This window comes from Falco punctatus (assembly GCF_963210335.1).
Source record: "Falco punctatus genome assembly, chromosome: 1".
NCBI lineage: Eukaryota > Metazoa > Chordata > Aves > Falconiformes > Falconidae > Falco > Falco punctatus.
In genome coordinates, this window is record NC_137580.1 from 119,871,579 (window position 1) to 119,891,120 (window position 19,542).

Here is a 19,542-nt window from a genome sequence, read left to right on the forward strand (position 1 = left end):
ACTCTGGGACGCTGTGCCTGGCTTTCCCTGGGTGCTCTGCTGTCCCAGACCTGCAAAACTGATGACAAAGTCCAGGCCAGTGTCGTGGTGGGGAGCTGGCAGCAGAAAAAGGCAACCAGCCCAACTGGGACCAGTGCAGGAGTCAGTGCTGGCTCTGGGTTTGTGAGGTTTTGCTCTGAGCCTGGGGTTTTGCCCTCTGATTTGTGCTGTCCCCCCACCAGGGCTGGACCCCCTCCCAGCCCAGCTGGGATTTATAAGGCTCCACATTGCAAATGTGACCCGAGGCACAGGGATGCTCTGCCCTGGTCTTGGCCCGTGGCAGGTTGAGGGCTGCAGCGGGCAGCCCGTGGTGTTTTCCATCCCAGGGGCATCACACACCCTGTTCTCCTTCACCAAGTGCGAGTTCATGCTTGCTCCCACCAGAGAAGTATCCTTGTGTGCCCACTGTGACATGGGGCCAGAGCTGGGATGGCCACAGCACGTCCCTGTCTAGCCAGACCCAGACTCAGGGTGGGGAAAGCTGGCCCTGGACCAGTGCAGTGTGTTCCCTTTGGAATCAGAAACAGGGAATTACTCATTTATTCTGGGCTGGGGCCCAGGGGATGCTGCTGCCCTGGGCTGGTGGCATTGCCATGTCACCTCTAACCAGCCCCATGCAGGTTATCGATCCAGGACATTGTGAAACATTCAAAGGGCAAATTCTTGCCCTTTGGACCCAGTGTAACCCATACTCATAGGTGGGGGGAAGCCGGGGGAGGTGGCTGGACCAAATGGCCCAAGTGCTCCTGGGGGGGTCAGCTGAGGCTCAGGGATGGCAAAGACCCTCCCCAGAGCTGCCCTCCTGCCTTCGTGATTAATTTCTTAATTGAGCATCTGAATTATGCTAAATGCACCAAATTAATGGTACTCCTGGCTCCAGAGAGGGGGAGGTGAGCACACGTTAGCGGTGCTTGCAGTTCAGACAGGGTAATCTCAGCCTCACGTGTCCCCGCTTGTGGCCACAAAATGCACTTTCTCCTCCCCTATTGCAAAGACATCAATTCCAAAACGTTTCTAAGCACTGCTGGGAGCAAGAGCCCTTTTCACAGCTGGATTTCATGGATATTGTTTAACGCAGTGCCATCTAAAGGCAAGTGTTAACAGGTCCTTCAGCCAACGGGACATGACTTGTGATTTGCGAAACACTTGGATTAATCCCTGTCAGAAGTGACAGACACAGCAGAGGTTAATGGGGAAAAGACCCCCCCCCCCCCCAGATTTCTGCCTCAAAAGATGCTCCACATTTAAACTCGGCTCTTTTTTTGTGGATGATACCAATGCCGATATTTGGAACTGAGCCTCCAGCCTCGCCTCTCTGGGCAATGGGGTTGGTAATTGCTGGGCTGAGCTCAGGCTGGGGGCTTGGAACACAGGCACAGGCTTTAAAGCCATCTGAAATCCTGGCCCCTGCTGCAAACACTCTGAAGAAGCGGGTGCAGACAGAGGCATATGGCCGGCTGCCGTTCTCAGCATGCCTTTGCAGAAAGCCATGAACTAATTTTCAAGACTGTGCAAGAAAGCATGTGGGTTTTATGACCCTTATTAAAATCGGCTTCTAGCTGTAAACTCCTTTCAGTCTTAATTGCTTTTAAAAAGCCCTGTTAGTGCTCGCCTGCATGCTTTGGCATCTGTACAACCCTTAAACATCTCCTGGGCCCGCTGAGATTATTTTGTTGCCTGCTGTATTACACTGGGTCTGAAGCAAGACGGGGTGCTCTAGCATGGGAGGTGTAAGAAGTAGCGTTTGAAATGAGCCAAGTGGTGAGAATTAAGAAGGAAGTAAAGCAGGGACCGTGGGGGAAGCTGGGGCAGGAGCTCTGGCAGCAGCATTTATCTGCTGCCTCTGGCAGTAATGCTTTACCCTTTATTGAGGGGATGTTGTGGGTTTCTCCTGGCAAAGGGTGGATGGCTGAATAGGGGGCAGTTAAAATCAGTCTGAGCATCGTTTTCCCCCGGGAGAACTCTGCAGTTAACCACTCGTGGCAATAAAGGGGCGCACGCTACTAGCAGCCGCACGGATGATGCTGATGCGGGCAGCCCCAGGCAGGCAGAGTACCGCGGAGGCCTCGCCACAGAGAGCGGTGGCGCAGGTGGCCATGAGACGGCCTTTCCTTCCCTACCTCTCGGTGGTTTGACTCGTTTCCGGACAGCCCTGGTGGCAACGGCGTGCCGCCATTGGCTGCCACTGCGGGGGCGGGGCCAAACGCCACTGCGGGGGCGGGGTTATGCTAAGCATAGCGCTCTGGCGCCTCGCGATTGGTCCATGAGGAGGAGGGGCGGGGCGGCAGCTGTTGGGATGCGACAGGGCGGGGCGTACTGAAGGGGCGGTATCGCCCCGCGCGGTGAGGGGTGGGGCCTGGCGGTGTCCCGCGGCAGCCGGCGCCGGGGGGAACACGTGTCCCGGCCCGCGGGGCCCGGGGGCAAGCCGGCACCGGGGCTACGGGGGAGCTGGAACCGGCCGCTGCGGGAGCCGTGCCCGGCAGGCCCGTGCTGCAGCCCTGGGGCAGCGAGGGGCTGTGCGCGCTGAGGCCCCTCGGGTGGGCACCAGGACACCCCGGTGTGACGCTTTATGGTGCCCCCCCCTCCGGCGCCACGGGCCCCGGTCCTGCTGTCCCGCCTCAGCCGCAAGCACCAAGGCCGCGGGCTTGGCCGAGCGCGGGAGCCGCCGGCCTTGACCTCCCGGCGTTCCCGCCTCAAACCCCGCGGCGGGGCCGCGCCGCGGGCCGCTACATAAGCCCCGGCCTGCCGCCGCCGCCCGGTTGCGCGCCATGGCCGCCGTGGGGGGCCGGTGCTGGGCCCGGGGGAAGGGCTGCGGCGGGCCGGGGGGCAGCGCCTGGCGCGGCCTGACGGCCCCCCTGCCCTCGGCCTCCCCGGGGCTCCAGCGGCGGCTGTCCTCGGCCGCCCCCGCGCCGCGCCTCTGCGTGGTGGGCAGCGGGCCCGCGGGCTTCTACACGGCTCAGCACGTCCTCAAGGTACCGGGGCGGGAGGGGGCGGCGGTGAGGGCCGGGGCCTGCCTGCTGGGGCTGCCGGCCTCCGAGGGGGGCGGGGAGGGGTGGGGTGGGCTCCCAGCCCCCCCAGCTAGCTCGGCGGTGTTGGGGGGCAGCCCAAGCCCCACGGAGGCCTCCTGGGGTGGGTGCTGCTGCCCTGCCCCTGGGCCCTCGGGCCGGCCCCGGCCTCGCCAGGCTGCTGCCAGTTCAGCCCCAGCGATATTTTGAGAATCGCATAAACAACAGAGACCTGCCTCGCCCGGAGCTGTTGTCACCCAGTGGGTGACAGGGAGCGTGTGGGACCTGCTGTGCCTCCTCCCCCAGCTGAATTAAGGCCCTCGGGTGACCCTTCGCCTGGGGTCTGTAATCGCCCCCGCTTTGGGCAGTCTGGTCTCTGTTGGAAAATGAGATCCGAGCACAGAACTGGGCTGCTGGCACCGACCAGAGATGCAGCAGCTTAACCTCGTCATTAAACTGTGCTGTGTTGTCTCTGGTACGTGTTGGAAAATAGCTCTTACTAAGCCTCGGGGACAAATTTCAGGGCTGCTTAATCTCCGAAGAGGCTGACTCAAAATACAAGATAACAAAAGCCTTGCGGCAAAACATCTGTCTAAAGCTCCGACCCTGAGGTGACTCGGCTCAGGGGGAATCTCAGGGCATGGGCACCTCTGCCAGGGGCTGGCAAACAGCCTGGCAGGTCCACCAGCACCCAGGGTGCTGTGCTGGCTGCTTCCCAGCCAGTGTGGGGGCTCTTCCGTCAGCCCCCTGGGTGCTGGGGAGCCACCAGCTTAGTGTAGAAGAGGAACTGTGGGGTGGGCTGGAGGATGGAGCCCCCCATGAGATTGCTTGATGGTGTTTGCAGTCATGCTGTCTGCTACACCTTGCCATCTGAGCTGGCAGTAACAGATACAGCATCATCTTGTGCATAGAAGAGTCTGGAAGAGGCTGTTTCTGGCCTTGGTGCAGTGCTCCCTCCTGCCCTGCATTTCCCCCAGCAGCGGGCGAGCATTGCGTGTCCCTGCTGAGCTGCTGGGCTCACGTGGCCTTTCTGTCCTCATCCCTTAACCGTGATTTCCTTCTCCTGCAGCACCACGGCGGGGCCCAAGTGGACATCTATGAGAAGCTGCCTGTTCCCTTTGGGCTCGTCCGTTTTGGGGTGGCCCCAGACCACCCCGAGGTGAAGGTGGGTGCAGGCGAGGCAGTCGCTGTCCTTTGTGGTGCCTCAGGGCTTTGCCGTGGTTTGGGGCTGTCACACTGGGGAGGTCCAAATCTCCGTGTCTGTGCTGAGACCCAGCCAGGCCATGGCCAGGTGATATGGGATATCTGGCATTAGGGCTCTGGACAGCAGGTCAAAACCAGGGGCTTGTGATGGGAAGTGCTGCTCCTGGTGCTGGTGAGCGTGGCCTGCAGCACAGATGGGTTTCTTTGTACCAGGAAGCTTTATGCCAGCAGGATCTTGACAACTCGCTGCAGTTGCTGTTTGCCTCTGCTCAGTCCGTACCTATTCTGGGTGCCTGGGAGCACCCAGATCTGCTCTTAGGGGTGATGGAGTTGGGCTGTCGGTGGCTGGGCAAGGAGAAGTTGAACCAAGTTGCTCTTTGAAATTTTCATTTGCCGTGCAGCAGGTGTGAGTTGTACCCAGGGGTGTCTGCTGTGTCTGAGCTGGGGTAGAGGTGGCTGGAGTGGTAGGACACAGGAGAACCAGGCACAGCAATATCTTGTGGTGGTTTCCTCTCATCCCTGGAGATCCTCAGACCAAAATGCCTGGATCCCATTGAGCTGAGAGAGGAGGAGTGGACATAATGGATGTGGATTTGGGACAGCATATCCATCCTGTTACAAGGCTGAGTCTGGCTGGGGCTGCAGGGGAAAAGTGGTTGTTTTCCTGTGTGGCCCCAGTTGCTCAGACAAAAGGTTTTCGGCACCATCCTGCCCTGGGTTCTCTCTTGATGATGCAGGTTTCAGGAAGGGCTGAGATGAGAGGCTGGCAGAGGGGGTCTGGCAGGCAGCACCCTCAGTGGAAGAGGTTGTTTGGTGGAACTTGTGAGCTTCACCTTTGGGAAGTTTTCTCCTACAGTAGGGTTTACTCAGAGGGGCTGAATGTATGGAAAGGGTCCTCTTTTCCCCAGGCGGGTGCAAAAAATGGGTTTCCCTTTCTGCAAAGGGTGTCGGAAAGAGCGCCAAGTCGCAGCTGTGCTTATCTTCCCCATGAATTATCTGCAGCCGTTGTTAGATAAGAGTCTCAGAATAACTGACTCGAAGAGGGGGTAAAGCATCTCAAGGCTGGGGTGTCAGGAATGGGGACCTGCTGACAGCAGCAGGCCTTGGCCCCAGCTGTGGCTTGAACATAACTCCCTGGTGCTTGTTTGATCTCACAGAACGTGATCAATGCCTTCACGCAGACAGCGCGCTCGGAGCGCTGTGCCTACTACGGAAATGTCACCGTGGGGAGGGACGTCATGGTGGCCGAGCTGCAGCAGGCTTACCACGCCGTGGTGCTGGTGGGTACCGTGCCTCAGAGCTGGGGCTGCCTGAGCTCCCCAGAAGTCACAGGGAAGGTCTGCAGGGTTGTTCCCTGCTGGGATCTTGGGAAGGGGGTTTGGATGAGGCATTTCTGGGTGCCTCTCCCAGCCTTGGGACAGCTCAGGTGCTATGGAGGCTTGTCTGAAGCCTTGCACGGAGCACGTGCTGGAGCGTGGCATCAGATGCAGCTCCCTGAAACCCCCCTGCAAGGGACGGTGGTTGAGGAACCTCTTCCCCATGATGGGGGGGGTGGTTGATACCTATTTCAGCCTGACGTGGATTTGTCTCTCCTGTTCAATCCTTGGCTTGTTGTGCTCTGCCTTGGCCTGAGGAGCTCAAGTTTGGCCCTGGAGCCTGGGGGGATGGGGTGGAATGAAGCTCCTGTGCTTGGGCTGTGTTTAGCCCCTCCATAGAGTACCCCAGCCCCCGGGAAGGGTTGGCAGCTGTGCAGGGTCCCCAGCAGCATCTGGAAGGGGAGATTTGTGTTTTGGTATCAAACTCTGCACGCGGCGACATCTCTGACCATGCCCGCTCCCTCTTCAGAGTTATGGTGCTGAAGATAACCGGGTCCTGGGGATCCCAGGTGAGAACCTCTCCGGTGTTTATTCGGCCCGAGAGTTCGTGGGCTGGTACAACGGGCTACCCGAGAACCGGGATGTGAGTACAGCGGTGTGTTTTTGTGTGTTTCCCTGTCCTGCATCCCAATGCAGGCATTCAGCTCCAGATTAAGTCCTGAAAGGCCCGCAATTGGAAAAGATTAGCAGGCACCACGTTAAATCCTTCTTAGATGGTAGAAATGTGAACAATTTGCACATCAGTGAGAGCGGATTAGCTGGCTCTGTAGGTTGGCAGCACGTTTTGGCTGGGCCAGATGGGAACCTGGGGGGGGTGATGCTCTGCTTTGGCCTGAGGAGGTTTTTTTTGGTTAAAACGGCTCCTGTTCCCAGAGGTGCCATCCCAGGAAGAGAGGGATCGGGATCGGCTGGGGTGCCCAGAGCAGCTGCCTTGCTGAGTCTGCTTGGGGAGGAGGCTGGTGTGGAATTTCCCCATCTGCATCTCCTCTTTTTGGGGAAAAGAGGGTTGAAAGGGAATTTGAGTGGTGGGAGCGGGTCTGGGGGGGTGGATATCATGGAGGCTGTGTGGATTTGCTCACAGCTGGGTCTTTGCCCACAGCTGAAGCCCAACCTGAGCTGTGAGACGGCGCTGATTCTGGGGCACGGCAATGTGGCGCTGGATATTGCCCGGATCCTCCTGTCCCCGCTGTGCCTCCTCAGGGTGAGTCACAGGGGTACATGCCATGAAGGCAGCCTGGGGCCCAAATTCACTCCCTGCTGGGTGGGTGCTGGTTCCCGCCCATCTCAGCAAAAATTCAGACTCTCCTGTCTTTGGGATCGTTCCCCAGGGAAGGCTGTTGCCTCTTGGGTGCACCCGTGGATTCTCGGTCGATAGGGAGTGATCCCAGGCTGTGTCTGTGCCGTGGGTAACACTGCAGAGCTCTCTGGGTTGCCTTGCTGATACCCAGAAAGCTGGGCACTGAGCTTCATCCCTTCCTTTCCTACAAGAAGCAAAGGAGGAGCTGCTTGCCCTTTCCCACCAACCTAGAAGTTTCTCCTATTGGGATTATCTTTTTCTGCTGTAGCTGGGGGCAGAAGCCTGGCTTCTGCTGGTAGCACTGGGCACACTGGTGGCCCTTTCCTCCTCCTGCTGTGCTCCCCTATAGACAGCTGGGAGGTGGTGTGCACTAGCTGCTCTGTACAGCTGCTGCCCCAGACGCTGGCAGGAAAGGCCCTCCCTCCTGGAGAAACACTATGAGGTTTGTTACAGCTGTGCAACAACTTCCTGTAATAATATATAAATTAAATTAACAAACAAAACAACTTGGAGGCAGTGCCAACCAATGGCTAAAGCCAACTGGGAAGCAGTGCTGTGAAGGACACGACACTGGAAATGAGTGCCAGGCTGTGCAGGCAGTTTCCTATTAAGAATATTGGTCTGGAATAGTTTATTCTGGTTACCTGGTGTCCCTTCTATTGTGTTTTCTCTGGAAAAAATCTTCTGATCTACACACACGCATGTTTGAAACAGAGCATGGAGTCGCTGTGAGGTGCCAACTGTTGGTTGAGCCCTGGTGATGCTTGTGTTTGTGCTTGGAGCTGCCTGGGGTGGGTGGGCAGGCAGTGGTTTGAGCTGTGGTTTGCAGTGGGTTTCACCCAAATCCCTGCAGATCCTGAGCTGGGAAGTCACCCAACAGCATCTGTGGGCACCCCAAAATTAAGATCACTGGAAGGCTTTGCTCCATTAGCCCCAAGGTTAACTGCTTGGGTGGATCCCCCAAGGCAATCTCACGAGGTGCTGGCTCGTTACCTCTAGTGCATTATGGCTTTGGAAAATACATTCAGTGATGAGGGAGCAGCTGTGCAAATAGCTCTGTGCAAAGGGAGATGACTTATTTTCCATCCTCGCCCAGGCTCTTTGCATGCAGAGCCTGCTTTTCTGCTGATTTTTCACCTTCAGAGGCTCTGCCTTCCCCCCAGATCTGCCCTCGTCCCATTCTCCTGTCTCTGTTTTGCAGAAGACAGACATCACTGACAGCTCCCTGGCAGCTCTCGCCTGCAGCAAGGTGAAGCGTGTCTGGCTGGTTGGGAGGAGGGGACCTCTCCAAGTTGCTTTCACTATCAAGGTACGGCTGAGGGTGCTGGAGGGCAGCTGTGTTTCCCACTGTGGAGCCCCAGGCTGCCTGCCTGTCCCTGGTGGGGGAGAGGTGGTCTAGGGATGGGTGGGGGACCCAGGCATCTTCCTTCCTGCACCCATATGCTGGCTCCTAGCCTGGACTGCTGGGGAAGGGGGCCTGGGGCTCTTGGATGGCCTCTCTGTGCTGGAAGTAACATCTTCCTGCCCGCAATTCCTAGGAGCTGCGGGAGATGATAAACCTGCCTGGTACCAGACCTGTCCTGAACCCTGCTGACTTCACAGGCCTCAAAAATGCTGTTAAAGGTGAGGGAAGTGTGCCATGCTTCTCCAGACAGGGCCTCACCTTGACAGGCGAGTGTCCAGGAGCGATCTGGGAATGCTCAGAATGTGCATCAGAGAAATTCTTGCCCTGTGCTTAATGCGTGATGTGAAAACTACGTGAGCATGGTGTGGCTTGTCCTCAGAGTGCTAGGAGACCATGAAGACAAGGGAACAACTTGTTTCTCTTGTTTCTGCAGCTACTTTGCTGCTTGTGAGTGATACTTACGCTCGAGTGATAAGAGCAGGAGGTTCAGGAGGGCTGGGGGAACCTTGCAGGAGAGATCCCAAGGCTGTTGATTTAAGAGCTTACTGCAGAGCTCAAAAGAAAACACTGAATTTAGGGTTGTCCAGAGACTTGGTGTTCTCCACAGGCTGCTGCCTCTGAGTACCGCTTAGACAGCAAAATCACAGGCTTTGATTTGTGTGTCCCACTGGCCCCAAGCCTCATGAGGTCTTCTGGTCACTTTGACTTGCAGTTGGTCATCTCAAAGTTCTCGGACTCGCAGTGGCATGACAAACTCCAAATAGACGCTGGCTTACCAAACGGACACTGCCTTGACTTGGCCTTGGCTCTGTGCTGTCCCCCAGGGGGCTTTTGCCATGGTTCCTGTCCTGAAATTCTTTCTCTCTTCCTAGATGCTCCCAGGCCCAGGAAGCGACTGACTGAGCTGATGATCAAAACAGCCCTGGAGAAGCCTGAGGAGAAGACTATGGAGGCGCAGGCAGCGGCACCCCGGGAGTGGGGTCTGAAGTTCCAGCGCAGCCCCCAGGAGGTGCTGGCCACTGCTGATGGGAGGCAGGCGAGGGGCATCCGCCTGGCCCTGACCCGCCTGGAGGTACGGGCTGGTGGCGAGGCTGGTATGGCCCTTGGGAATCTCTCCAAAGACAGCTTTGTGTTCCCTGGCTGCTTGGAGTGGCTGCTGGCGGGCTCTCGGGGAAGCCAGTATTACTGACAAGAACCTTTCCCCTTCAAAAGGGAGCTCTTTCCACACTGCGCTGCAGAGAGACCTTTAGCAAATACCCAGGGATCAAGGATGCCAAAGAGGACCAGAGGAGGCTGCTGCTCTGCATCTGGTGACCGGTGCTCAGCAGCCTCTTCCTCCCTCTCTCAGGGCTCGGGTGACTCTGCCAAAGCCGTCCCCACTGGAGATGTGGAGGAGCTGGAGTGTGGGCTGGTGCTCAGCAGCATCGGCTACCGGAGCCTGCCGCTGGACCCGGCGGTACCCTTCGACACCCAGCGTGGTGTTATCCCCAACAGCTCAGGCAGAGTGGAGGGTGTCCCAGGTCTGTATCCGCAGGGATGTGCGTGGGACATGCTGAGCACAGCTGGTGGGTTGGGGGCTTTGGAGTGGGAAGCTCCATTCACCAAGGGCACACATACAAGGTGGCTGCATGCCTCAGTCGGAGGGTGGAAGCTGAGGAAAAGAGCCATCTCTGTCAGGCGCTGAGACCTGGCCCGTTCCCAGCTCGTGTTAGGGGTGTCTGGTTTTATGCAGGGTGGTTTTACTGGGCCTTGGGGTCTGTTGCTAAAGCGATACAGCCCGTACGGCTGCTTAGTGCTGGTCTGCAGGTACACAGATCCCTGTGACAGCACTGTCGAAGGGCTGCGCTCTTCCCACCACAGGGGTGGATGCTTCCACCACCCAGTGCTTGATGTGACACCCAGGGACAGGGCAAGGACTTGCAGCCAGGAGGGTCCATGGCCACGTGCTGGACCGAGCCTGGCTGCTCTGTGTGCCCGTGCAGGTCTGTACTGCAGTGGGTGGGTGAAGAGAGGACCCACGGGCGTGATCATCACCACCATGAATGACAGCTTTGACACGGCCCAGTCTGTGCTGGAGGATCTCAAGATGGGCGTGCTGGACGTGTCCGCCTCCAGAGAAGGCTTTGGGGCCGTGGAGAGCATCCTGCACAGCCGAGGTCAGTGGGAGGGGGTGTGAGCTGCTATAGCAGCTGGTGTGAAGGTGTGATGCAGCCCAGTTCCTCCTGGATCTGGGTATCCTGGGGTAGAGAGTCCTGCAAGCCAGTTTTGGGAGCAGAGTCTGAACCGTGGAAATGTGTTGTGCTGCCGTTGCATTGCTCCCAGGGAGAGCAGGACTTCAATTCTCTCAAACTCGGTGTCATTGCTAAGGTTAAGGACCGCTTTCTGGGAAGGGCCATTAAAAGCAGCACAGACCTTGGATAAAATGTCACTGTCGGCTGCCTAGACAGCGAGCTGTTGCTCTTGAGTGATTTTCCTAGTAATCCTTCCAGGAAAGTTGGGGGCAAGATTAAAATGCCCAGGAGAGTAATTTGCTGTTGCTGTGTTTAAAGGCATTCATTTAAAGTGTGTGTGGTTTGCCTCTTAACTGCCTGAGGTTTAACAATGAACTGGAAGCGTTTTGTCCCCTGAGGTGGTGCTGTGCTCGCTTCTGTTACGGCTCACAAAGGACTGGCTGACCGAGCCAACTGGAACCTGCCATCCCGCTCCTCATGGTGTTAAAAATTATTATTCCTTTGTGATTCTGAAGTTGGCTGCTGTGTCAGGAAAGGGCAGGGTTTGCTGGCACATCAGGTCCCTGCTAATGGGGAGGTGAGGCTGAGCTCAGTTTTACTTAACAGTTAAGTTCTCTCTCCTGGCTCTCGCCATCACCACAGGGGTCCGTCCTGTTTCCTTCTCGGACTGGGAGAAGATAGATGCTGCTGAAGTGGCAAGAGGCAAAGCTGCCGGCAAACCCCGAGAGAAGATAGTGGATCCTCAGGAGATGCTGCGGCTGATCGGTCACTAAAGCAGCAGTGATGCATGGCACTGGTCCAGCTGGTACTATCCTGTGGCAACGCCAGCAGGTTACTGGAGGCGCAGGGTTTGTGCCCTGGGGCTGGTGGCCACTGGAGAGGTGTGTGACACTTTAACCTCTCCAGTTGATGATGAACTCTGGGTTCCCAAAGTGAATGTCTCAAAACATCTGAGGCTGCTGGCTGGCCCCGCATCTCTGCAGCTGGCTGCCGCTCCTGGGGGTGATTCTTGTCACTTGTGTCCTTCCAGCATTAATGCATTGGCTGGCACGGGCAAGGGGAGATGTGCACCTGGCAGGGGTCTTGGCCAGGTGCTTTCCCCAGGACAAGTCGCACACAGAAACTTCCTTGTGTCTTGCTGCGTCCCCTTTAAGCCTCCAGCCAAATGGTTGCCTTGTCATTTGTGCCCAAGCAGTCATCTTTTAATAATAATTGTTTTTTAAATAAACCTTTCCAGGAAAGCTAAATTGGACCTACCACTTGAGTCTGGCTTCTTTGTCTGTGACTGCCTTAATCTCGGAGCGGCCAGGCAAGCACCGCGTCTCCTACCGACACGTCCCAGGTCAAGGCAGCTCATCTCAGCTCATCTCGCTTGTTGTGAGCTCTAGGCAAGGGCATTCATTTGCGTTCTGCCTCCCACAGTTAGAACTCAGGCTCTGCCGGGGTTTATCTTGTGGGGTGGTTTGGGATAACGAGGGTGTAATTGCCTTGTTCCGGATCGTATCCTGTGTTCGCCGGTACCTGCCAGCACTGACTGGTGCAAGCAATGCCTTGAGCCCTTTCGCTTCATTCGCTGCTGGGGGTTTTTTTTGGGTCTGTGTGTTTTGAAGCTTATTAAATGCTTCTTTTAGCCCAAATTGACTATGGCGACGGTGTCAGGTTTTAAGCCAGATTACAAGCCGTGAGCTGTAATCTCCTCTTTATCTGTGGCGCAGGGGCCGCGTCAGCGTGGCCCCCTCCCCTGGCCATCCTGCCACCCACGCTGTCCCCAGCCTCTGCAAGACTGCATCTGCTCCTCTGACCGGTGTAAATGGTGACAATGGCAGTTGCTGGTGGCTCTGGATTAGAAACGAATTAGGCTCCACGATGGAGGCAGAGGGTAAATCGGGCCAGGGCAGCCAGCAGAGGTTTGTATCTCCAACCTCCTTCGCCACTGAGCCCTCCCATGGTAAAGGGCTTGCCCACTGGGCACCGCACTCACCCCATCTCTGGCCCAGCCTTAGGGAAGGCAGATCTTCAGCTTCTCTCTTCTCTTCCTTTTTTTCCCCCCCTTCCTTTTCTATTTAAATCTCATTTGCAAACTCATTAAGAAACTCAGGAAATGTGATACTGGGAACTTGTACGCAAACGAGCAATAAAGCTTTTGTCGAACAGCTGCTTGTGTGATGTGGCTCTCGTTACATCTCGTGGCTGATGCAGTCCTAATGCTGAACTCTTGAGCAGGAGATTACATCAGCTCTGGCTTTGGAGGTGAATAAGCTCTTTGCAAAGAGGGGTGTGGAGGTGAGGGGGCTGTGCTCGGGGTGGGGAGCAGCCGTTTCGGTCGATAGCCCAGCCAGAAATGTGATGGTGAAGGGCTGGTTGTGGCTGCATCATATATGCAGGTATTGGGAGGAGATGAGCTGGCTCTTCCCCAGGTTTTTCTTCCACGTTGCCTTGAACGTTGATGTCAGGGTGGTTTTGTGGCCATGACAGAGGCCACCGTGCTTGTGCTGAGCATGGCAAACGGTCCTTCCCAAAGTGGTGATGCTTCCAGGTGGTTTTGGGGCTGGGATAACAGATTAAGGGGAGCATCTTTCTTTGCTGAGCCTGGTGTCCTTGCTCAAGCCAGAACTTGGCCAAGGCCCCGGCGTTAATACTGGGCTGTGGGAAAGGTGTGGGATGATCAAGGTCAGCGAAGGGCAGGGATGGGGGACTGAGCCTCATGGGCAGAGGCAGGATCGTTACGATAATGTAAATCTTTATTCACTACCTCCAGCTCCCCCTTTGCTGCCTGCATCCCCGAGCCCCAGCCAGGTATCCAGCTGCCTCCCCCTTGCTGTCAGTGTTCTCCATCCTCTCCAGGGACCAAGATGTGTCCGGCTTCCTTGTGAAGGTCCTTATCCCTGGTCGCCGTGTCGTTAGGTGGCGCTGGGAGGCCGGTAACGGGGAGCAAAGAGGGGCCGAGCGGGGATGGAGGGGTGACCTGGCACCCCCGGGGATGGAGGGAGGGGACCCAGCTCTCTTGGTGACCACAAAAGACCAGCAGGCTGGGGGGGCTCTGAGCGGGCTGGGGAGCCCTCACAGGTTCCAGCTCACATTTGGGTTCTGCTTTTAGGCATGATTAACCTTGTCTTTACTGCAGGTATGTCCCCACCATGGTGGTCCGAGGGGCAAGGGGGGGCAGCCACCCCCTCACCCTCTGCTCTCCCAAGCAGGCGGAGGGGCAGCTCCAGAGCCATTTTCCACAGGGGATAAAGGAGCCGGGAAGGCGATGCTGTGAGTGACACCCGTCTGCTGTTGGAAGGAGGCCTGAAAGTCGTCACCGCCAGCTCTTAATGTGGACTTCCCTGCTCCAGTGAGTTATGGCTCAGCCTAGCTTTAATGAGGCTGCACAAAGCTGGTGGAGATCAGCATCTGGTGAGGGATGGCCTCGAGACCGGCCAGGCAAGGCTGCACAGGTCCACTCCCGCAGCTCCCTGCGCCGTGCTTTCCTTGCCCTCGTGTGTGCTGCTCTGAAAGGCAGCCAGGCTGGTACAGAGGAGAGAGAGCTTGTCATGGGGTGGGCTGGTTCGACAGTAAATGCTATTCACTTGGGTCTTTGCAACCTCCTCCTGCTGCTTTATGCTGTTGTGCCTCAGTTTCCCTTGTCTGCAGAGCCGTGCAGGCTAGCTCTTCTCTGCCCTGGGGTGCTGCCTTGCGTGGGCTGCCAGGAAGCTTGGAGTAATCCAGGGAAGAAGCAGGTCTGAGACACCTCAGAAGCTCCTGTTGATGCTGCATTTTGCAATTACACCTGGGAGGCAAGAGCAGAGGCTCTCGCTGGCTTTGCTAATAGGCAGCTTGCTGAACTTGGCCTTTCCAAATGAGCATTTAGAGCCATGAAGCAGGAGGTTACCTGTGCTCTGGAATAAGGGAATAACCAGCTTGAATCAGGCCTCTGGCCCTGCAGTGAAGAGCTGTGCTGTCATTTAAAAGCCAACTCACACGAACAGAAAAATAGTTGATAAAAGCTTCTCCACAGCGTGGCTAATATATAATTTTCCAGCCCCATCCCTGGAGTTAGCGCGGCCGCAGAGGCGGTGTCCGGCTTTATGCCGTCCCCTCACTGCATGAATCACTGAATTGCGGCATCCGCTGCCGGGAGCCTGGACGAGTCCGTCTGCGCCGGGGCTTCGTCGGGAACAGATGGCTCCGGAGAGTGCTGACTTCAGCGCTTTGGCCGAGCACAAGCATCAGTCCCTGCGTGTACCCTCCCTTCGCCGCTTGCTCTCCCAGGCACATCTTCTCATACTTCATGTGTTCTTCTCTCTAGATCCATCACTAGCCCTGGGCAGGGATGGCGAACGGGTTTGGGTACCAACCTCTGGGGTCACTGGAGTGGGTTACCCAGACAACTGCTTCCCTCCTGGCACAGCATCACCCCTTCTCCGAAAGGACCCCGAGCACATCCTTGGCTCCAGACCCACCAGCAGCTCACGGTTTCCATGTCCAACCTTCCCCAGGCTCTGCGCTCGCCGAAGTCTTGCCCGCGGTCAGAGGACTGTGCTGGGGCAGGCGCTGCTGGGGGTCCCGCAGCAGCAGCAGGGTGGCGTTCTCTTCACTTGGGGTGAATAACTTTGGAAATCGGGGCTGCAAGAATCCATCTCCCAAGGCCGGGAGGGGAGCAGAGGTGAAGGAGATGTAAACTCCAGCAGCTGCTTTCTAGGAGCTATTTAGGGATCTGACAGCGGCAAATAAAGTTATTGGAGGGCAAGGACTGGTTAACTCCCAGAAAGATACGATTTCCTCCCTTCCTGGGAAATTTCCATTTTCAACTCCCTGGCTTTGGCTGCCTCATCCCCAACCTCAGGGGCAGTCCTGCAGGCACATGCCACCCCAGGACGAGGAATTATCCCTACAGGGATGAAACCATCCCTGTTTATTTCAGCTGCTTTAATGACTGTGAGGGTGGGACTGGGTGGCAGTGGAGCGGAGCTGTGCTGGATCCATGCCATGCGTGCACCGTGCACAGCACCATCCCTGTGGCCTTGCTCTGCTTTCTGCCTCAATTGCTTTTGTGGCTGCTGGGACCCAAGATGCTGCCCAGCTCTGTGTGGCTATTTCAGCACCAAAGCCCTGAATGCCCTTATGGGATGGAGCAGACCTGGGGGGTGCAGATGGTGCCTGGGGGTGGCCCCAGGAGCTGAAGGCAGCATGGGGAAGGTGGGACAAGGCAAGGTGGGTGCCCAGGAGTAGGAGCGGCTGGGCTCAGACCTTCTTAATTTTTGGCCAGACGTCTGGGAGTTGGAAGCCGATGGGCAGGTCCGGGATGGGTGCAGGTCTGGGGTGGGTGCAGGTCTGGGGCTTAATCTCAGATGTCACAAGTGTCACCTGCAAGACTCAGCTCTGGCAGAGGGACCTGTGGGCATGGTGCTGTTTGCCCTGTCCGGTGTCGGATGCCGTTAGTGGGATGCAGACACCCTTGGGGACAGCCCAAGCGGGCCGTGTCACCCAGCTGGCCACCTGCCCTTCCAGGGCCAGCTCTAGCTTTGTGCTGGCAGTGCACAGATCCAGGTCCTCTCCTTCCCAAACTCCTGGTTTAGGATGCACCAAGTTAAAAACCTTTGGCCAAATTTCTCCTTCAGTTAGGAGGCTGATGGCGGGGGCTTGCCCTGCAGAACTGGAGATATTAAAGACACTGGCTCGAGCTGTACGATGCTGCCTCGTCTGTGGGTGCGCCTTGGGGGTGGATGTTTTGGGTAGGGGCCTGGGAGCTGATGGGCTCCCGTTGACCCTGCAGGGCAGGGGGGCCTAAACAGAGGGGGTTGGGGTGTGATGCACCGTGTGGGGCTTTACCGCAGCGTGGGATGGAAGATGTTGGTGGGCTTGCAGTGGGATGCAAGGAGCCTGCGTAGAGTCTGAGGCACTTCTCGGACACTGGTGTTGGGCTGGATGGGGTTAGTGCAAAGCTGGACTAACATCCCTCCCGACACAGTCCTCCCACGTCCCCCTCGCTCCCCTGGCCTCTTCCCTGCAGGAGGTGGCTGCACACCAGGAGCTGTCAGAGCACGGTGCCTTGCATTTATCAACCTGCTTTCAGAGCTTTCTGCAAGAAAAGATGCTGGGAAAAGGTAACAGGGTGATGGAGAAGCTGGCTGAGGTCCCTCTTGGGCTGTGCCGTGGGTGAGGGACTCGCTGGGATGCTGAGGGTCCCGTGCCAGGGTACCACCCCAGCGGTCTGGAGCGGGGGATGAAGGAGGGGGAAGGCAGCTTTGTGCCTTTGTTATCCCTGCCCAGCCCAGAAAGCCGGGCAAAGAGGGCACAGCATCTCCGGAGAGGGTGGCACCGAGGGGCTGGGGAAGTCAGAGGTTTCCAACCAGGAGGAAAAGTCCAGTTGTGCCTCCAAGGATTGTGGGCTTCATCCCGGGTGCTGTTGGTGCTTCTCTTTCAATCCAAACCTCTGCATCCATCGAGGCAGTTGTTTTGAACGTAAAAAGGTCTTTTGTTGTTTAAATGCTCAAATAAGGTGTTTTGATGGTTGCAGAACAGCTCCCCCAGAAAACTGTTGTGGGTTTTGTTTTTGAACTGCGAGGAGGAGCCAGAGCCGCTGGCCAGGGGTTTGGCTGGGTTTGACTCCTAAGGGAGAGGAGTCGTGGCTGGGGGGTGGGGTGGGGGGGTGGGGGTGGGGGGTGGGGGGTTGGGGAGCGGGCATGCGTGTCACCACCGGTAGTGACCCTTCACTGCTTCTCCCCACTGCAGACACCCTCCAGCTGTGCACCGGACCTGGGTTTGTCTGTTTGTTCCACGTGTGGGTTTTGGGCTGTGATGGAGGTTAAATGTCCCAGGGGATGCTGGAGGGTCATGGGTGTGATGGAGGAGCTGGGTATTGTCCCCGGGGGGTTGCTGCTGCCTCCTTGTCCCACCTGGGTGCTGGTGGCTCTGCTGAGAAATATTTTCCCTATGAAGCATCACTGGGGCTGAAATAGGTGTGAGCCCAGACTCCCTAAGGGATCTAGCCCGGGGAGCAGCTGGTCCTGGGAAGGGTGACTCGGGGGCACTGAGGGTACAGGAGCCACCCAGGGTTTCTGCGGCAGCTCCAGGGGACCAGATCCCTGGAAAGCTGGTCCCCAGGTCCAGTCACACCCGACCATGGATGGGAGGACCTGTTGCTAACCCTTACGTCTCCTATCCTTGGGCAAGAGAGAGGCAGAGCTGCCGGGGTCGGGCAGCACTGGGCAGCCAGGGCTGCCCGAGCCAGGGCAGCAGGATGCAGCCAACAGCAGCCAAGAGAGGGGTGCAAGGTCCTGCATCCCCCATTGCCCCCAGCCCTGCACCGCAGCAGCCTCGGAGATTTGGCTGAGCTCTGCAAGAGAGACCGAGTACTGCTTTTACAGGGATTAAAATGAATCCCAAAATGGGGGGGGGGGAGGGTTCCCTTTCCTCCCTTTTTTTGGCATCTCTGGCAACCCTGTGGTACTGCGGGGGCATCCTCAGCACCCAGACAGCGGGCTGCCTTGGGGAGCTCCAGCACCAGGCAGCTCCTGGCTAACTGCAGGCAGCAGGTTTTTAGGTACGTTGAAACCTCTCTGTAAACGGCCTTTCCAGGCCCCAGCAGGCACAGGGATGCTGTTGCAGGTGGCTGCGGTGCCAGGTTGGGTGGCAGCCACCCGACAGCTCTAAATAACTTGGGTTTGGATGGCTGTGTCCCCGAGCTGGGCATCTGCCCCTGGGGAAGGCAGGAGGGCAGTGCCTGGGCACGGGTGCTGCTGGCAACACACACCGGCAGCCGGGCAGATGCTCTCGGGGCGATGCCCAGTGTTTCTGTGGCTCTGAGCCGGGGCACCGGGAGGTGTTGGAGCAGCTGCCCCCCCACCCCTGGCAGGGCTGGAATTCAGCTCTGCTGCAGAGCATGGGCTAGTTTGGGGGCGGACTGAGCACCCAGCTGGGGGCAAGGGGACCCCAGCAAGGCCCCTGCCCGTCTCCCCCCTCTTCCTTTGCTGGATCTCCCCCCTTACCCCCCCACCCCAGTCTGGCTTGCTCTAAACCAGTGCTGCGGGATCAGCTGATGCTTTAATACTGGCCCTGGTGACAGCTGGAGGCTGCTGCTGCCTGCGGGGGCTTTGCTCTGTGTCACCCCCCCTCCCTGTGACCGATGGGGACCCTGGGGCTGCCCTGCACCAGCTGCGGGGCACCTGGCCAGACCCCACCGGTTCGGTTAGCAAAGGGCTGGAGGTTATTTACTGGGGGTGTGTGGGTGGGTGTCCGACCGCAGCTGCTTGCACCCCTCCAGCTCTTCCTGGGGGGTGGAGGGGGGGTGGGTGCATTGTAAGAGCTGTGCCATTTTGCGGTGGGTTTTTCCTCCTGGGGAAAAAGGGGGACGAAGCAAGGAGGGGGCTTGCCCCCTGCCCTCCCCAGCGCTGGAGCCAGCCCTGGATGCAAGGGAGGCGGGCAGGTTCTGGAGGGAGGGCTGCCCGTCACGCCTCCCCCTCCCCACTCCCCGGGGCTGGCGGCCAGCCCCGAAGTTGCGGTGAGGCAGGAGGACACACGTCCTGTCCTTCCACCGCCCCCGTGCCCCCCCCCGGGCACCCATCCCCGCATCCCCTCCGGGCACCCACCCCCGCATCCATCCCCCCCCGGGCACCCATAACCGCACCTCTCCCCCCGGGCACCCATCCCCGCATCCCCCCCCGCCCCGGGCACCCATAACCGCACCTCTCCCCCCGGGCCCCCATCCCCGCAGCCCTCCCCACCGCCCCCGTGCCCCCCCCGTGCCCCCATCCCCTCAGCCCTCCCCACCGGCCGCCGGCTCCTCCCGGCCGTCCCACCCGGGCCAGCCCCGCCGGTCCCGGCGCGGGGTGGGGGGGGGAGATGGCTGCCGGGGCCCGGCGGCCGCCGAGACACCTGCTGCCACCGGGCCCCCCCCCGTGCACACCCGCTCCGCTCCCGCTCCCTCCTTCCCCCGCTCCCGTCCCTGCCTCCAGCCGCCGCTGCAGAGCCGCCGCCGCCGCCGCCAAGGACGAGCCGGGAC

The 19,542-nt window shown here is 58.3% G+C and overlaps 2 protein-coding genes across 3 annotated transcripts in view; one reads left to right on the forward strand and one right to left on the reverse strand.

Annotated features, from left to right (window-relative positions):
• Positions 1–19,455, reverse strand: part of NUP85 (nucleoporin 85) — a 246,140-nt gene extending 226,685 nt beyond the window's left edge. For both annotated transcript variants that reach the window (XM_080376692.1, XM_080376691.1), the window contains exon 1: positions 19,447–19,455. The gene's annotated coding sequence lies outside the window, so the exon portion shown is untranslated. The remainder of the gene's footprint in view (positions 1–19,446) is intronic.
• On the forward strand, positions 743–11,813 carry FDXR (ferredoxin reductase). Its single transcript, XM_080389489.1, has 11 exons — positions 743–3,011; positions 4,114–4,209; positions 5,405–5,527; positions 6,093–6,206; positions 6,723–6,824; positions 8,122–8,229; positions 8,459–8,543; positions 9,198–9,397; positions 9,674–9,845; positions 10,308–10,481; positions 11,199–11,813. The coding sequence occupies exons 1-11, from the start codon at positions 2,808–2,810 to the stop codon at positions 11,327–11,329; spliced, it is 1,509 nt and encodes a 502-aa protein (XP_080245615.1). The 5' UTR covers positions 743–2,807; the 3' UTR covers positions 11,330–11,813.
• Positions 19,456–19,542: the final 87 nt, after the last annotated feature.

Excerpts from the sequence above, each read along its gene's own strand:
- FDXR (XM_080389489.1), top strand. The coding sequence starts at position 2,808 with ATGGCCGCCGTGGGGGGCCGGTGCTGGGCCCGGGGGAAGGGCTGCGGC. Across the intron at positions 6,207-6,722 it reads GGCTACCCGAGAACCGGGAT|CTGAAGCCCAACCTGAGCTG; the intron begins GTGAGTACAGCG and ends CTTTGCCCACAG. Across the intron at positions 8,230-8,458 it reads AAGTTGCTTTCACTATCAAG|GAGCTGCGGGAGATGATAAA; the intron begins GTACGGCTGAGG and ends CGCAATTCCTAG.